The 19,557-nt window shown below is 34.9% G+C and overlaps 1 protein-coding gene across 6 annotated transcripts in view; it reads right to left on the bottom strand.

Annotated features, from left to right (window-relative positions):
* Positions 1-19,557, bottom strand: part of LOC136025364 (E3 ubiquitin-protein ligase SH3RF1-like) — a 126,598-nt gene that overhangs the window by 55,358 nt on the left and 51,683 nt on the right. For all 6 annotated transcript variants that reach the window (XM_065701319.1, XM_065701313.1, XM_065701318.1 and 3 more), the window contains 2 exons: positions 17,521-17,657; positions 3,576-3,742 (listed from right to left, as the gene is read on the bottom strand). In XM_065701319.1, coding sequence (XP_065557391.1) covers positions 3,576-3,742; positions 17,521-17,657 — 304 coding nt within the window. The remainder of the gene's footprint in view (positions 1-3,575; positions 3,743-17,520; positions 17,658-19,557) is intronic.

Genomic DNA, 19,557 nt, shown 5'->3' with positions numbered 1-19,557 from the left:
CCGTTCCAATTATGTAAATCACGTATCTAAGACTTCTGCTTATTTTTCCCACCAAGTTTCATCCCGATCCCTCCAATCTAAGCGTTTTCCATCATTTTAGGTTCCCCCACCCCAAACTCCCCCCAATGTCACCAGATCCGATCGGGACTTAAAAAAAGAGCTTTTAGACACGATATCCTTCTAAATATCAAATTTCATTGAGATCCGATCACCCGTTCGTAAGTTAAAAATACCTCATTTTTCTATTTTTTTCAGAATTAACCCCCCACCCCAACTACCTCAAAGAGAGCGGATCCGTTCCAGTTATGTCAATCATGTATTTAGGACTTGTGCTTATTTTTCCCATCAAGTTTCAACTCGATCCCTCCACTCTAAATGTTTTCCAAGTCCCCCCTACCCTACCTCGCAACTCCCCCCTCCCATGTCACCAGATCCGGTCGGGATTTAAAATAAGAGCTCTGAGACACGATATCCTTCTAAATATCAAATTTCATTGAGATCCGATAACCCGTTCGTAAGTTAAAAATACCTCATTTTTTCTAATTTTTCAGAATTACCCCCCCCCCCCCCAACTAACCCAAAGAGAGCGGAAACGTTCCGGTTATGTCAATCATGCATCTAGGATTTATGCTTATTTTTCCCACCAAGTTTCATCCCGATCCCTCCACTCTAAGTGTTTTCCAAGTTTTAGGTTTCCCCCTCCCAATTCTCCCCCCCCCCCCCAATGTCACCAGATCCGGTCGGGATTTAAAATAAGAGCTCTGAGACAAGATATCCTTCTAAATATCAAATTTCATTGAGATTTGATCACCCGTTCGTAAGTTAAAAATACTTCATTTTTTCTAATTTTTCAGAATTAACCCCCCCCCCCAACTATCCCAAAGAGAGCGGATCCGTTCCGTTTATGTCAATCATGTATCTAGCACTTGTGTTTATTTTTCCCACCAAGTTTCATCCCGATCCCTCCACTCTTTTTGTGCCATTTTTTGCCTTTTTGTGCCATTTTTGTGCCATTTTGCCTTTTTGTGCCATTTTTTGTAAAAAACGGTCATTTTTACTTGGCCTATACAAAACTGCAAAGGGACTACACGATGGACAAGGATCATCTTAAACAGTAGTGTTAAACAGTGCTCGATTAAAAGACCTACAAGTTGAAGATGCCTTGCTGAAATAGAATCAACACCACAGGAAGAATTTTTCTTTAATTTCGGAATCAAAGAGTGAACAACACTTGGGGAAACAAACAGGAAAGATTCCGTCTTATTTGAAAAAACAAGGTCAAGCTGTTTTCGAAAAACTTCTCCGTGCTTTTATTGGGAGTACTGAACTCCCTCGCAAAATACTTAACCCACTTTTTTTCAGGCACACTAGCACTCTGGGCTTTGGCAGGCTTGCTGTACTTCCAGAGCTTAGAGACTTGATCATATTTTCTGGATCAGCGTTAACTTATGGTTTTTCAGTTCCTTGTTGAATTTCTGTTTTGTACAGAGCCTTAAGTCATTTACTAAGCCATCTCACGGGCGACCACAGTCGTTCCATCTATGAATTGGCAGGCACACAGTTAAAGGGATCTTTTTGGGCCCAGCTCCCTCCCAAACTTTCAGCTTTTGAACTTTTTTCCCGTCACTTGAACGTTTTCTTTACATAGAAACTATTAAGAAAGGTCTTTGACCTACTAACATACTAACTTTGACCTACAGTACTAAGAATTTTGACCCTAAAAATAAGAGTTATAAGCAATGGATTGTAAGGCACGCAGTTAAAGGGATTTTTTTGGGCCCAGCTCCCTCCAAAATTTTCAGCTTTTGAACTGTTCTCCCCGGCACTTGAACGTTTTCTTTACACATAAACTATTAAAAAAGGTCTTGGTAAGTTTGTAAGTAGAGGGAGCTTTTTGGGCAGCCCACCTCCAGAAACCTGATGATATTTTCTCAATCACTCCAAATATATTCAATACAATTACCCACCAATTGCTCATATTTAACCCCCCCTTTTTTTGTTTACTTCACGGCCACTCAATAACCATTTCTTATAAGGAAAACAAAGGTTTTGAATAAGGTTATCCACACCCCTGTTATGATTTTTTTGTGAGAGTGCACGGGACTTTCATAATTTTTCCAGGGAGCCGAGGTCCGGAAAACTTTTTAAAGTTTTATTCGGTTTTACATATTTCAAATTTGATGTTAAGTCTCCATAGCCTAAGAAAAGTGATCTATAATGACCTAAAAATGCGCGAAACAAATTATGAAAATAAACAAATCTAATTTCTCAAGAAACTAAACAGAAAAATGTAAATAAATAATTAACGTAGTTGATGTCAAATGATAATAAACCTGATATTATGAATTAGTGCAAAGAGCCAAACCAAGTTTTATAAACCAAGTTTGTAAACCAAGTCAAACTTGGTTTGCAAGAGTAAAGGTTAAGCAAGAACACATATTCATAAATGAAATTCATATATTCATAAACAGATTATTACGCAGAAATTTATTTCGAAGGAGAAGCTAATTTTATAAATACAAGGGGTAATAATATAATCTTGAAATTTCGAAAGAGTCGGTATTATGGCCCGAAAATCATTTTCCGCGTGTATGCTTGATTTGCATATCTGGATATGTCTAATATCCACCGCGTACCTTTGCTATGATTTAAAGCAGTATAACTTGCTCTATAATGTTCTCTTCTATATAATTTTTTATATATGATATAAAATAATTATGTTTATATGTAATTATATATATATTATTATATTTAAATATTTATTATATATATAATTTATATATACATAATTACATTTATATATAATTATTTTATATAGTTATATAATATAATTTTCCAGACATTCTTAAACTTTATTGTTTAATTATACTGTAAGGCATTGTTGGTTATTATTAGCAGTTTATCCGTGGAAATATAATTTGTTTTAAGTTCATCCGAAGCTCGTAATGCCGAGATAACGTGCTACTTGACTGTTCGTGCTGGAAAAAATTGAAAACATTGGGCAAAACATGTGTAAAAAAAGGCAAATAAAGGAGGAATGGAGTGTGGAAAGGGTGGGGGGCAATAGGACTCCTTACTACAAATTCTTAAGGTTTCCCCTATTATTTCATGTAATTCTCACATAAATCCCACGTTCTTCACCAATTTGCGAATTCAAATCACTCCCCCATTGTTTTTTCTATGCAGGACGATCTTACGGCACCCTCCCCCCTTACCCTCAGAAACTGTCTGCAGGCACTGAATTTTTATCTGCAACATACGGACCACCTCTTATTCTTACCCAATTACCTTTGTTTACTTTACTTATACAATAATTCGTTTTTCCCTTTTAACACTTAGTGCTCAAATAGTCCTTTTCGCGAAAAAAAAAATCAGGTGATCACATTGTTTCTGCTCAAAGAGAGACACAGCGGAAATTACAGCATATACATCTTAAATGATAAAAGAAGCTCCCATTCACCGTTTTTTGTCCTTTCAATTCAATGCCATGAATATAGTGCATTTGAGATCTATTCATCTCTATGAATGTCAATTTCTAATGTTACTTGAACAGAACATATTGAATATAAACTTACTCGTAAAGAGTTCGCTTGAGCTTGGTGTACTAATGGTAAGTTGGCTTGCAAGCATTTGTAAGCTTCTGGTTACATAGTTAAAGGCCGAGTTGGAAACGTTTGAAGTTGTAGGTTGAGGAGCCATATCAGAGATGGATGGACTTGGACGCGATGAACCAGGAGACGAGCTAAAATAATTAATTACAATTAAAAGCATGTAAACAAAGTGTGTAAACAATAACAATAGAACTTGTAATAGAATTTACTTAACAAAGCTTTCAAATGACAGTTTTAGCCAGAATTTTTCCTTGGTTTAGAGTTAAATTTATCAACTTTGAACAATGTAGTTAAGGTAGTTTGTAAAACTAAGGAGATCTAAGAATATAAAATTATGGAAGGGGGTTCCAGCCCTAATTTGGAATGCAAGACAACTCCTGAAGGTTTGATTTTTCTAGCATATAAACTGTCCACACTTGAGTAAAGTAAGTATTTAAAGGAAATTGGGATAGATCTGGATTCTCCAAAACCCCTTGCTCGCCCTGACTTCGACACCAAATTTATTCCTGAGAGTTTCATTCGTGCAGCCTTACTGACTTCTGAGCGAAAAAACTCACTCATAGACAAGAAAAAGGGTTCTTCCGTATTAGCCAGTACACACTCGAGAAGTTTGTTGAACGTAAAATCTAAGAAAACAGCTTTTAAAGGCACAAAGACAAATAACATGCGATAGAACGCATTGGACTTGTATAATTTGGGCTATATATTTGCATATTAGGGGGGGAAACAGTGTATAAGGTTCGGTTACTTCCCCCCCCCCTAATGTACAAATATATACCGAAATGTATTATTATATAAACTAAAGTATTATATTTTTCTCCTATTTTGGTATATTTCTTTAGGATTAACCTAACTTCACTTCTCAAGCGTGTACTGGTTAGTACAGAAGTACCAGAAAAAACAAGAGCTAAGAGCTCATATGGCACTTGTGACGAGGCGAGAAGAGCTAAGAGCCAAGAGATCATATGGTATGAGCTCTAACAAAATTCTATGAATCAATAGATTGATTTAAAAAGGAAAATAAGAGGCTTAATGCCGGTCAGGATTTATAATAAGAGCCCTGAGTCACGATATCCTTCTAAATATCAAAATTCATTAAGATCCGATCACCCACTCGTAAGTTATAAATACCTATTTTTTTCTAATTTTTCCTCTCCCTTTAGTCCCCCCAGATGGTCGAATCTGAGAAAACGACATTATCAAGTCAAATTATGCAGCTCCCTGACACGCCTATCAATTTTCATCGTCCTAGCACGTCCAGATGCACCAAACTCGCCAAATCACTGAACCCCTCCCCCCAACTCCCCCAAATAGAGCGAATCCAGTACTATTCTGTCAATCACGTATCAAGGACATTTGTTTATTCTATCCACCAAGCTTCATCCCGATTTCTACACTCAAAGTGTTTTTCCAAGATTTCCCCCTCCAACTCCCCCCAATGTCAAACGATCTGGTCGGGATTTGAAATAAGAGCTCTGAGACATGAACTCTTTCTAAAAATCAAATTTCATTAGGATCCGATCATCTATTCGTAAGATAAAAACACCCCAATTTTCACGTTTTCCAAGAAATCTGGTTTCCCCCTCCAAATCCCCCCAACGTCACAGGATCTGGTCGGAATTTAAAATAAACACTTTTTAGCACAATATCCTTCTAAATATCAAATTTCATTAAGATCTGGTCACCCTTTCGCAAGTTACAAATACCTCAATTTTCAAAATTACCCCCCCCCTCCAATTCCACCAAAGAGAGCAGATCCGGTCCGGTTATGTCAGTCACGTATCTTAGACAGGTTTTTATTCTTCCCATCCAGTTTCATCCTGATCTCACCGCTTTAAGTATTTTCTAAGATTTCCGGTCCCCCCCCCCAACTGCCCCCCACAATTACGCTTGATCCGGTTGAGATTTAAAATAAGAGATCTGAGTTACGAGGTCCTTCTAAATATGAAGTTTCATGAAGATCCGATCACTCCTTCGTAAGTAAGAAATACGTCATTTTTTCGTATTTTTCAGAATTAACCCCCCCCCCCCAATAGATCGGATCCGTTCCAATTATGTAAATCACGTATGTAAGACTTCTGCTTATTTTTCTCATCAAGTTTCATCCCGATCCCTCCAATCTAAGCGTTTTCCATGATTTTAGGCTCCCCCACCCCAAACTTCCCCCAACTTCACCAGATCCAGCCAGGATTTACGATAAGAGCTTTGAGACACGATATCCTTCTTAATATCAAATTTCATTGAGATCCGATAACCCGTTCGTAAGTTAAAAATACCTCATTTTTTCTAATTTTTCAGAATTAACCCCTCCCCCAACTACCCCAAAGAGAGCGGATCTGTTCCGGTTATGTCAATCATGTATCTAGGACTCGTGATTATTGTTTCCACCAAGTTTTATACCGATCCCTCCACTCTAAGTGTTTTTCAAGTTTTAGGTTTCCCCCTCCCAACTCCCCCCCCAATGTCACCAGATCTGGTCGGGTTTAAAATAAGAGCTCTGAGCCACGATATCCTTCTAAATATCAAATTTCATTGAGATCCGATCACCTGTTCGTAAGTTAAAAATACCTCATTTTTTCTAATTTTTCAGAAATACCCCCCCCCCCCAACTATCCCAAAGAGAGCGGATCCGTTCCGTTTATGTCAATCATGTATCTAGCACTTGTGTTTATTTTTCCCACCAAGTTTCATCCCGATCCCTCCACTCTAAGTGTTTTCCAAGTTTTAGGTTCCCCCTCCCAACCCCCCCCCCCCCCAATGTCACCAGATCCGGTCGGGATTTAAAATAAGGGCTCTTGCCAAATTTCATCGTCCTAGCTTACCTGGAAGTGCCTAAAGTAGCAAAACCGGGACCGACAGACATACAGACAGACAGACAGACCAACAGAATTTGCGATTGCTATATGTCACTTGGTTAATACCAAGTGCCTTATAAAATAGAAAAGCAATATAAATGTAGGGAAGAACGTCTCAAACACGAAAACTGTCCATGTTTGGGAAAGAGAAGTGTTTCAAAGGAGGACGCGATGGATCGACGAATTCTTCAGAACACCTTTCTCACCCTCATTCGATGTGCAAGTCTATTCTTTTGAGTTTCATTCAAGCAGCGTTCCAAACTTCCGAGGTAGACAAACTCAATCATTAAAAAAAGAAGACACAAAGAAATACAAAAGCAATATACAAGCAGGGAAGGGGTCCCAACACTAATGTGCGCTGGAAGTCCGTTCCTGAGAGAATCATTTCCCTAGCACACACACTTCCCAGGTTTGGGAGAGGCCAGTGTTTAGTAGGAGGAGGGGATAAATCGTAACTCTCTAAAACAGCTTTCTCAGCTTGATTTGGCCTATACATGCGTTCCTGAGAGTTTCATTCACACAGCTTTCGAAAATTCTGAGTCAGGGGCCCATTACAAAAAAAAAAAAAAAAACTGCAACATCTGGGAAGACGTAATAAGGATGGTTTTAGAGGGAAACAATTGTCTTGCTGTAATTAAAAGGATTCTGATTAATATTCTATGTCCATGCTTGTTTTGTTCTTTTTCTATTCTTTTTTATAGAATAAATTTTCTGGAATTTTGGGTATGATAAAATATTGAAACACCTATTGAATTTGTTGGAAGTAGATAGCAAGTTTATTTTTTCAATACTTGATAGCGTAGAAATTCTCAAAACAGCTATCTCAGCCTGATTTGGGCTATACATCCATTCCTGAGGATTTTATTCATATAGCTTTCCAAATTTCTGAGTCGGGGGTCCATTAACAAAAAATAAAATAAAAAACAAATACAAAAAAACTGCAACATCTGGGAAGACATAATAAGGATGCTTTTCGAGAAAAAAAAACTGTCTTGCTGTGATTACAAAGAGTCTCTGGTTAATATTCTATGTCCCTGCTTTGTTTTGTCCTTTTTCTAGTCTTTTTTATTGAACAATTTTTGGGAAATTTTGGGTTTGGTACAGTATCAAAAAGCCAATCAAATTTGTTGGAAGTAGATGACAAATTAATTTTTTTTAATGCATGATAGCTTAAAAGTAATGATTCTGACAGGACCCTTCTCATCAGACAAAAACTGAAGAATCTACATTGGACTTTTGTTGATATCCTTCTAAAAGGACAATCAAAGATACTGCATAGCCCTTAAACTGACCCCAAGTTTGTTTTAGGTTGTATAGCTCCTTGTGAAGCTAAGGACGTGGAATGATCCTGTCCGTTTCTCTTTTTTCCTAAGATCACGCAACATTCTCCTTGCTCTTTAATCTAACTAGTAATAAAGCTTGGTCGCACGACAACAACAGTAAATCGAGAAAAGTTACACATCTAACACATTAAGTTGATTCCATTTTCATAGCATAAAAAACCAGAAGTCCGTGTCTTCATTTACCCACACGACTAGAATGGAGCAATACTAAACCGAGTCGGAAGAATCTTAACAAAAAATTTAGAAGGACGAATAGACTTTAGTGATTCTCCCTAGATTAAGACATGGTGTTTCTAATAAACAATATACACTATTATATTGTAAAACCTGAAAGTGAAAATAAAGCTTTAAAATTGGATAATGGTGTGATAATGGAAGAATAATTTAAAGGCTAAAAACTAGTCATAAGACAACAGTATTATGAACAAAAATTGCTATATCCATTACTGTTCTCCTACTTGTATGGTCATTCAGGCATGGGATTAATTTCAGCATTTAGATTAGGGGGCAAGAGGGGCTTCACATCCATTGGGTCTGGGGGATGTAGGATTTTAGGGGAAAGGGGGCCCTGAAAAATTTATGAAAAATACACGGCATAGCCTGTTTTTAAGCTGTCTGAAACCTTACTTGGGTAAATAATTTTATAATAGATCCCCAACACCAAACGGTAAAAAAGTAAATGTGGCGGAGGACTGCACTAAGTCTTCAATGACACATTTTTTTTTCAAGCGGTAACGAAGAAAAGCTACTATTTTGCCAAGACGTTAATCAGTTACTTTGAGAAGCCGTACGAAATACATGATAAAAATACACAGACATCAAAAAAACATTAAATTATGTTAGCAGTCCTGCTTCCACGACCGTCCGATGGTGGAGGCTTACACGTGGATTTTAGGTCCCAGCATGCATGATGCCCATCTATTTTTGTACATTTACCTTACCCTATAAAACATCAAATAACACTAGCCCTATGGTAATTTTTGTGTCATCGACGCTAATTAAATAAAAAAATTATTTGAAATCTAGCCCAATTTTATATGTTTGACAAAAGAAATGACCCTGGTAATACAAACATCAGTTCCTTACCAAGTATCATTTTTAGGTCTACTTAAAAAATGTAATGTTTTTCATGTAAGGTCTTCGTGATCCTATTCGAACACGTGATTCGAATTTGTATATACGTCAGTTGTCGATATACCATTCTTAAAAAGTTATCAATGACCCCTTTCTTCCGGTCAGTGGGGACACTCTCAGTTTCCGAATCGGCTTAAGATTTCGTGTATAGATCCATTAAGACTTAGGCGCCATATTTTAATAATTCTGGCTGTAGGCCGTCAACTCCGACAGCTTTGCCATTCTTTAGGTTTTGTAAAACGGTTTTGAATTCCAGCAGACCAACGGGTTCAACATTGATATCCAATTCAATGGGTGGCAATCCAGATTGAGACACCATGGGATTTGAAGTGGGAGGAAAATTTACAACTTTGCTCAAGTATCCTCTCAATCTAATATCAATATCTTCTTTCCCCATTAGTAGTTGGCCCCTTTTACTTTCAACAGCACATGTAGGTTTTCGAAAGTCGCGAGCAATATCCCTTGTGATTCGGTACACTGTTCTACAATCACCTTTGCTGGCAGCAGCTTCAGCTTAGGTTGCTTTGTTTCCCAGTAGCGATGTCTGTTATTTCTTGTAAGAAAAAGTCAAAGAATGATGCAATTTTGCTGGTTTTTAATTCGGGATGACTAAGAAGCCATATTCAGAGAATATTCTGAAAATTGATTAACACAGCCGTCTGTTGCCTTTCTTAAGAGAGGTAAATGTATTACCATTTGAAAAAAAAGCTTAAATCATCTAATGAAAGTATTAAAGAAAAATAAGCAAAACCACAAAAATCTTCTTCAAAATTTCTTCTTCTTCTTCTTCAAAAGTTTTTTTTTGCGATACTTGATTTTGGTAGAGCTAGAAAAGTACTCAAAACTTTAATATAAAAGGAAGTGAAGGATAACAATGAATACTTAAGTGCCAGGTTAGTGGATCCCTTTTCCCGAGAAAAAATAATAATAATACTATTGAGCGCAGAAGTTTTCTCTTCTTCAAAAAAAATGCCCCAGAAGAAAAACCAGCATTTCTTATGTCAGAAATAATTTATCTTTTTCATGGTCGTAGTAGCAAAGGCTATGGAATACATCGACCCACTTATTGAAGTCCTTTTTTTATATCAGTGATATAAAAAAGACCCAGTTCTCTAATTCAGAGAAAGAAAATACCAATGGCAAAACTATTAAAGAAAAGGAATAACGGCCCTCTTCTTATGATATGGCTCGACACACTGAGGACACAGGATGAACTTTTTGTCCTTGAATTGGAAGTTGAATAAGGTTAAACATTAAAGATAAGGCTCTTCCAGTGTATTCATCTGTACATATTTCATTTTCAAAAAAAAAAAAAAAAACTGTTTCACCGTGGGGAGAAAAATGTCTAATTCAAGTTGAGATTTAAGACGACAAACATTACATGTTACATTAACAAAATGTGGCAATGTGGCAACTCACAAGCGTAAAAGCTACAATAAGCACAGCTGAATATACTCTCAAAAACCTAATTGCGCCTTCTGAAATAGATCATGAAAGATTTATACACATACAAGCTGAACATTCGACGGAAATGATTTATCATATTGCTTCAGTATTTTTTAGTATATTTTTAATCCTACTTTTTATTGTCGGTAAATGTTCATAACTACCAGCCTATCACTAATACGAAAACAATTCCGTGATGTCATAGAGCGGGTCCCATAAGCAAGTATTTCCCACTATAGAATTAGAGCCAGTAGATTAATGACCTTCACAAGAGAATAGAAATTTCTTTTCGTTTATGACCAAAGCCAGAAGGCAAGCAAGTATTTCCCATTGACAAAGTGAGGAGATTTCATTAAAAGGTGGCAAGTTTGAAACACACTATACTAAGTCAATCCTGTTCAGTCTTACAATTGGGAGACCGATTTGAAATTATAAGAAGTCTTTTTTTTTAAAAGGCGGTTAGTATTTAGAATTTCGTGTTTCAGAGAAAAGGAAAAGCATTTGTCTCCGGTCCTCACAAATGAGTATTTAATTATTTAATCATTAATTTATTACACCTCTAACAATAGAATTTTAAAAAGCAAAAAACTAAAACTTGCAAAAGCAAAAAAAATGGACGATCCTAACCAGGTTAAACTTGGTACTGAGCCAATAGAAATCATCAAGGAATTCATATCATAATGCCAGACGATGGAGCGGAAAAAAGAAAACCCTCTGGGTCAGGCGAGAGATCTAAACCAAAACCAATTTTTTTTTTGCAACTTTCTCCAAGCTGTACTACAAGGCCGATAAAGGCAGTAAGACGAGAGCTTTGAATGCGCACGGCCACCGTTCCCTGCATTACGTTCTCTGCATCAACAGGCAGAACATAATCTCAACTAGCTAAATAAAGAGGTGTTTTGGTCAATCAGAGGAACTCTCACTCATTATCAAAAGACGTCGCCTGAAACTCCTTTGTTATCCTTTGCATCATCCCGCTGGCACGATATGTCAAGAGGTCCTTGTTTGTAAACCAATGTCCTCTTTGAAAAGAAAACCCAAGGGGTCAGAAAACTAAAATAGGATGATCCTTTGTAACGGTGAAAGCGTAACACCGTTACTAAGAAAGATCATCCTATTTTAGTTTTGTGTGTTGTTTTAAGGTTTGGTATTTTATACTTTTATCAGTTTTATTTTGCACTAAGAATGGTCAAGCGGAGGTCTTGACCGAAATATTTGCATAATTTTTCAACTTTTTTAATGGCTGTTTATTGTCCTTGTTTTCCTCCTTTCTTTGCGATTTTATGTTTTATTTACAGTTATGTATTTCTAAGCAGTAGCGGTCGTCAAATTTAAAGAAATGAACAGGGGCCAAAATCAGCAAAATCAAGCTAATAGCGTATGACACTAAACGGCTTAAGAAAGTGTAGCTTTCCTTTGAAAGTGCAGTTGCCTTTGGGAAGCGACAGTTTTTAAAAGTTCGACGTTTACAAACGAAAAACATTGTCCAATTTAACTAATTGGCAATAAATAAATTTAACTAATTATTTTTCACAGTCCAATGTGGCAACGCTGACGAAAATGTAGTAGTACCCTACAAAGTTTACAATTTTGAAAAAAAAAGAAAAGCCATATAAAATCGTTGTATTCTGGAATGAAAAGACCTAAGATGTATCCAGGAGGGCAAAAAAAATATATGTTGACATCCTTCACTAAAAAAAAAAAAAGGTGGAACAAGTATTTTGTTATCACTGTTTTGAATAAATGTGTAACCAACTTAAGGTGGTGTGCTAAATGAATACGTAATCTCTTAACATATAATTCCAAATATATCAGTACATGTTCATTGGTAGTCCCCGAAGCCGCGCCAAAAACTGGCGGTCGACATCGAAAACCTTTCAGCGCACCGCCATCAAAAAGGCTTCAGCGCACCGACCGCCACCGCTGATACTGTCGGAGGCGGCACGCCGCCGAAGACTTGTAGCACCGAATTATTTTTGAAACTATTGAGAAGCAAATATAATGCGAAATCTAATATTTAATGGTGCATGCAAAAATTTTGGATCCTCTCAAAATGTTTTTGTATCTACTCATCAACTATGAAATTAAGATTGTTAATCACTGGTTTCTGTCCTCTTCGCTACACTGCAATATTTTGTAATTAAAATGAGTTTCAACTAGCCATAATGTTGCTTGAATACCTTATTTATAAATGTTTTATCATATTCTAAAAAACGCAGCTATTTTACAAAAACCTTAGAACAAGGTTTTTACATATGTACCTAGCTTTTTTTACATATGCACATGGAAGCATGTACAAAGTAGAAGAATAAAACTTATATGAAAAAATTCTTTGTCTTCCTAACAACCTTCTCGATAAAATTCAAATTTAAAACTGAAATGAATTCTTAAAAAAAAATTGTAATTTTGATTTGGCTCTTGATGCTAATGCTCAGCTGCCCATAGTGCAGGTTGCTGATCATCTGCCTCCTATGTTTTAAGATATGAACAATACAGATCCCTAAAACGGAATTTACCCACAAGGTGGAATGCAACATATAGCATGATTCAAAGTAACTATTCAATACAAAGGCCGTCTGGCAAGTATTTTGTGTAAAATTGTGAAACCTGGCCTTGCTCTAGATTTGTAATCTAGTAATCTCTCTTTGTAATCTATTTGTAATATTATTAAATTTATAAATATTTTTACTTTGGGATCATGATATTATGGTTATTGTGTGCGAAATATTTATGAAAGTATTTTTTTCAGTACACGGAATCTCCTTATCAAGGTTTCAAGTTTCTCCTTATCTATAATAACTCCTTATATCAAGTATTTGTTGTCATTTTCCTTTTCTTCGTTAACGCCCTCGCAAGCGACACTTGGTGTGCTACTTATTGATCTTGTTTCTTGTTTTTGAAATAAATTATTATTACCACTACTACAAAGAGGATTTGATTGGTTCACTGACCAGTGGCGTGGCTAGGGAGGCAAGGGAGGACGACTATCCCCAAGCACAGCCTCTAAGGGGGTGCCAGACTGAGGTTTTTTCATGAATACTATGATCAACCTATATTGCGGTAGTGAAGGTGGAGGGAAAAACCGAGATTATCTCCAGACATTGAAAACCATTGCGACACCCTTACCACCGAACGAACTGAAATACATATCTTTTTTTAATGTCGAGGGTTGAGATTACCTTTTGACCAAGTATATTCGCGATGGAACTCTATAAAAATCGAGACCAACATCCCAGTTATATGGGTGATAATGTGCTATATTACGAGAAGACAAAATATCAGATTATTATGTTTAATTGAAATATTGTGGCGGATCACAATATTTTTAAGTTTTGTATACGGCCTTGCAGGCTTTTTTTTTCTTTTATATATTTCTTTATATTTTTCTTTTTATATTCTTAGAGAAGTTGATTTTTATTGCTCAAAGTAAGTCCCCCTGGAACATTGAAACTCGACGCAATAGCCGCTTAGAACCAGATATCTATTTGACCTATTTAGCTCTTATATTTAAGATTCTGATCTGGATTTAGCTCTAATATACTAAATTCAGAATTTTCAGTACATTTCCCTATAATGTCATATATTCTATTTTCACAGACGTAATTTACAAAATATGTTTTAACCCGTTTTCCATAGCAAAACACAACAGCAAAAAACAGCAATTTTTTATCTAAAGCAGAAATTTATAATTTCTGTCACTCTTCAAACAGTTCGTGGTATATATATATATATATATATATATATATATATATATATATATATATATATATATATATATATATATATATATATAATATATATATATATATATGTATATATAAGAATTGGATTTTTTGATGATTTCAAATACATAAGTTTCATCAAGTTTACTCTTGTCCATCAAAAGTTATGAGCCTGAAAAAATTGCCTTATTTTCTAAAAAAAAGGAGGAAACACCCCCTAGAATTCAAAGAAATGAATTTAATGAAAATCGCGCGATCAGATTCAGCGTGTAAGAGAACCCTACTGTAGAGGTTTCAAGCTACTATCTGTAAAAATGTGGAATTTTGTATTTTTTGCCAGAAGAAAGACCACGGATGCGCGTTTTTTTTTTTCCTAAGTCACTCGGTCAAAATTTTGCGATAGGTGTTTTGTTCAACATCGTCAAAAATTGCGTCAAAATTAAATTGTTTAATAGAGTAAAGAGCGAGGTATTGACTAGGGTCGAACCCTCTCATATACGTAATACTTTCTTTTCGTTTTAAGTTTTAATGTTGCTCCTTACTTTCAGTTGAAAAACTTGTTTATTTTTTATTTAATCTCTTGTTAGGTTAACTTCTCTATAAAATGCAACTTTTCTGACACAAAAAAAACAAACAAACAAAAAAACATTGAGAAAAACTTAGTTATTTCCCTTGCTTTAAGAAATTAGCCGATTTGGCAACAGGTCAATTTCTTTTTGGTTCAACTTTTTCTATTGGTATTTATTCTATCCACAAAATATTGATAAGAAGTTTGTTACGAAGTATGTTACACACATTATGAGTTAATTCTTTCCTTTTTATTTAACATAAAAAAAATGTGCAGAACGAAACTCGAACCCTTCTTCTTCTGAAAATCACAAAGATTTTTTTTGTGAGAGGGGGGGGGGTAAACTCAGAAAGGCGTATTTCTTTAGCCAACATTGTTCAATTTTGCATCGAAGATCTTTATACCAATCAAGGGGACTGGAAAATCACCAAACCCCTCTTCTCCTCTGTGCAGCAGTGGCGTGAAGAATTAAATAATTAAATAATTAATTAAATAATAAAAATAATTAAATAATTAATTAAATAATAAAAATAAATAAATAAAGAATTAAACAAGTGGCGTGAATATAAAAAAGTAACATCCTGCCAACCATTTCAAAATTCAACTTAATCCTTAATACTTTGACATTTCAATAATGAGACAACTGATACGAGGAATTCAAGCTCTGGAATGTTGAGAAAAAAAGTCGCACAGTTCAATATTTATAACGCTGCAACTGCAGTATCATCACATCCACTCACAAGATTAGTTCCAATATAGCCTAATTAGTAAGATATTGATACATTCTTTTATTCTAAATCTAAGATTTAAAGCCGTAGATGTCTACGGGACTACGGCCAGTAGAACAAAAAGACAAACTAAAACTACCTTTTTAGTATATTGTTGCTTTTTAAATCTTAGTTTTAGATTTTATTTAACTTTAGGTTTTAGATTATTTTAGATTTTATGTTTGTTTTTAGCTTTGAAGACACCTTGTTTTATACAGGCAAATGTCCGCGCTATTTTAGTTTGTCTGATCCTTCTACTGGCCGCTGTCCCGTTTGTTTCCTTCATCTTGAGATTTGTTTCTCTTCTGGTTTTATTTTAAATCTCCAAACCAGGCATGTTCCCTATCTCAATAATTTCCAGATTTCAGGATAATTAAAGTTACCACGCTTTATCAGTTAAGAACGACAAAACACTGTTCCATTACAGCATGGCTTATTTACAGAGTAAAATAGACAACTGATAATTTTTATAGCTATAATAGCGTCATTACGCTAGCAGTAAACTTTAAAAATGATGCTAGTAGTAGCGTCATTTGTCAGTTAAGAACGACAAAACACTGTTCCATTACTGCCTGGCTTATTTACAGAGTAAAATAGACAACTGATAATTTTTATAGCTATAGTGGCGTCATTACACAAGCAGTAAATTTTAAAAATGATGCAAGTAGTAGCGTCATTTATCAGTTAAGAACGACAAAACACTGTTCCATTACTGCCTGGCTTATTTACAGAGTAAAATAGACAACTGATAATTTTTATAGCTATAGTGGCGTCATTACGCAAGCAGTAAATTTTAAAAATGATGCAAGTAGTAGCGTCATTTATCAGTTAAGAACGACAAAACACTGTTCCGTTACTGTATGGCTTATTTACAGAGTAAATAGACAACTGATAATTTTTGTAGCTATAAAACCTGATCAACGTATAAAGAAGATATATAAAAGAATAAAATAATTATTATCACCAATATCATATTAACACATGTTAAAAACAAAATCCTTTTGTTTTATGTAGATGACATTTTTGTTTTTGGAGCTTTGCAGGCTAAACAATTCAAGATAAAAAGATAACGCACCTTATACTTAGTGTATCAGGATTTGAGCATTTATTTCTAAATGGACAAGGATTTCAAACCATCTACCATAGTTAAGGGTTTTATTTACCCTTTATTATAGTGAGTTATAGGCTAAATATTCTTCTCTTAAGCGAAATTTCTCGTTTTTTAAAGAATTAAAGATTCCTTATCTGGCCTGTTTTTTTGTCACCAAAAATGTAAACAAAAGTTTTACGTCGTAGAGCGAAAAATATAAATGAAAACAAATTGAGGTATGATGAATTTTTTTATGCTCAACAGATCCGTAGACTGAATTTTGAAGATCCTTACTCATGTTCATTTCTTTCTCTCTAATTTTTAATGAAATTTGTTAACTACAAATTTATGTATTAGAAAAAAAAAGGTTAACTTGGAATGAAAGAAGATTGGTACAGATATTGGACACGTGCCTCTACTATTTTTACCCTCTCTCTCTCTCTCTCTCTCTCTCTCTCTCTCTCTCTCTCTCTCTCTCTCTCTCTCTCTCTCTCTCTCTCTCTCTCTCTCTCTCTCTCTCTCTCTCTCTCTCTCTCTCTCTCTCTCTCTCTCTTTTTCTATGTTTGTCTTGGACCGTTTCTTTGTGTAGAAAACAATTTTTTGTGGAGGATGGTTACTCATACAAACCAAAACTCATACATTACTGCAAATATATTTACTCTTGGGATGCGGGGAGGGGGAATCAAATATTTTAGTTTGACAAATCCATTGGAATTGAATTTTTGAGATCCTCGTCCAGGGCTCTTTTTTGATGCTAACTGTATTTTTACGTTACAAAAAAAAAATTAATTGAAAGAATAGCACAGAAAAGAATTATATCAAGGCATTCATAATAAGAATTTCAAACAATAGAGAAGATAACAAAGAGGAAATATTAAGTGGAAAGATACACAACAAGTGGATACACAACGAGGCGACTGAGGAAATCCTAAGAAGTAGAAAAAAGAGAAAAGACAATACAAAGTGTAAAACTTATCGACATACTTTACATAAGACTTCATCATAGCCTTTGCAACTGCGTTCATTTCCACAAAAGAAATGGGGAAAATTCCAATACGATCATTGAGCTTTCCCTCCGCCCAATTTTCGTCAATCCGTCGGGTGACAATGATAGATTCACCCTAAAAGAAAGAATACCTGTGATTTTTTATCAAAACGTAAATATTAGGCAAAGCACAGAGTATGTAATTTCCCTTCCGGACTCAAAAGACGTCTAATTTTTTATTTTGACCTTAAACATTTTGAGGGGCAGTCGATCTAATTTTCAGTGGACATGTAAGATCCAACTAAGAAATAAACAAAACTTAGAATAAAAATTTATAAGCAAATTAATAGACTAACAGAGGCAATAATAGGTAGGTAGATAGATGGCTTTACAAATAAATTAACAAAATTTCAAGTTTTTGGTATACTCATTTAGAAATACAGGGTTAATAAATATATATATATATATATATATATATATATATATATATATATATATATATATATATATATATATATATATATATATATATATATATATATATATATATTAAGAATAGATAAGCGTTAGGAACTCCGGTTCAAACCCACCTGTCGAAAGACATGTAAGGAATGGTGATGCTCAAGATAAATATACCTAAGAACCTGACCAGGCTTCGCGGGCGAAGTTACCCCCAAGCTGCTTTATACTAAGTTGTTTATTTTCTAACTTTTTTATAACACGAATATCAAAGTACACAAGATAATGAACACAAATTAGGCATTCTGATATAATTTGGTCACTCCATATCAGTGTAGCCCGGTCCATTCAAATAAAGAAAATTAGTGGAAGTTTCCATAGGCCAACTTTGCAGCACTAACAATGCAGGTTGAATGTAGTAGCGTCATTTATTTTTAATAAGGTGGAACACGCCAACACTCCTGCTAGAAAGATGACGGGGAGAGTGAGAGGTCAACTTTGTGATAGTCAACTTTGGAATAGAATGAATAAAATCCAGTTTCTGGTACCGCATACGCGGCACCCGGATAACTGTTACAGTTATTTTTATGTTGTTTCTTCTTTCGTCCCGACCACTTTTTTCATCAATCATTAGCATAAAAAAGAATTAAGGTGGAAGTTTGTTAATGCTAAATTAAAGTGGGGTTTCAGAGGTTAGCCTGGCAAGATCCATCATTTTGCATATCTAAGGATATAGCGTCAATGTAGTCATTTGATTCTCAACTTTGTACAGTCAGAAGAGAATTCTCTAAAGGTAAGCATTAAAAGAAAACATGACACAAATAACATCGTTAGTTAATTAAAAAGTAAAAAAAAAGAAAATCAGTTCAATCGCTAATCTGGTCTTTTTAAGAAAAACAGTAAACTAAATTATCCACCATCAAGGACATAAATGAACGCGAAAAATGTTGGTAATTTTTCCAACACTATGCCTAAGATGACACTACACCACAGATGACACAACAACAAATAAAACCTAAAATATTGGTAATTTTTTCCAAGGGCTGCTTGTTGCACTAAAAGCAAAGCCAGCAATGATTCTTCTTTTTGAACTCTTATTTTGAACAGTGAAGCCCAACTGTTTGTTTTACCGACTAAATAAGATCGGTATATGTACGATATCTTTTTTTTATATATTTCAGAAGACTTTTTTTTGTACTTCAAATGTGAAAGTAATTCGAATCAGGTGTAAATGTATTGCATACTTTGTATACTTGTTATTCCAGAAAAGTGCCTCTCTCTGCCGCAGTGTATAATTATTCAAGTCTGAGTCGCCATCTCTTTGAAATGATAAAAATATGCCATTTACATTTTAGCATTTTACAGTTTTATATATCGACATTTAATTTTACATTTACATTGGTTTTAATATCCATCAGTATTTATGGACGTTAAGCTGGAGCCCAAATTCTTTAAAGGGTAGCACAGGGATTTGTTCTTGACTTTATATATATATATATATATATATATATATATATATATATATATATATATATATATATATATATATATATATATTTATTTCTAACCCACTTACA

Source organism: Artemia franciscana, chromosome 3 (assembly GCF_032884065.1).
Source record: "Artemia franciscana chromosome 3, ASM3288406v1, whole genome shotgun sequence".
Lineage (NCBI taxonomy): Eukaryota > Metazoa > Arthropoda > Branchiopoda > Anostraca > Artemiidae > Artemia > Artemia franciscana.
The sequence above is the reverse complement of the archived record's forward strand: the minus strand, read 5'-3'. Positions and strand labels throughout refer to the sequence as shown.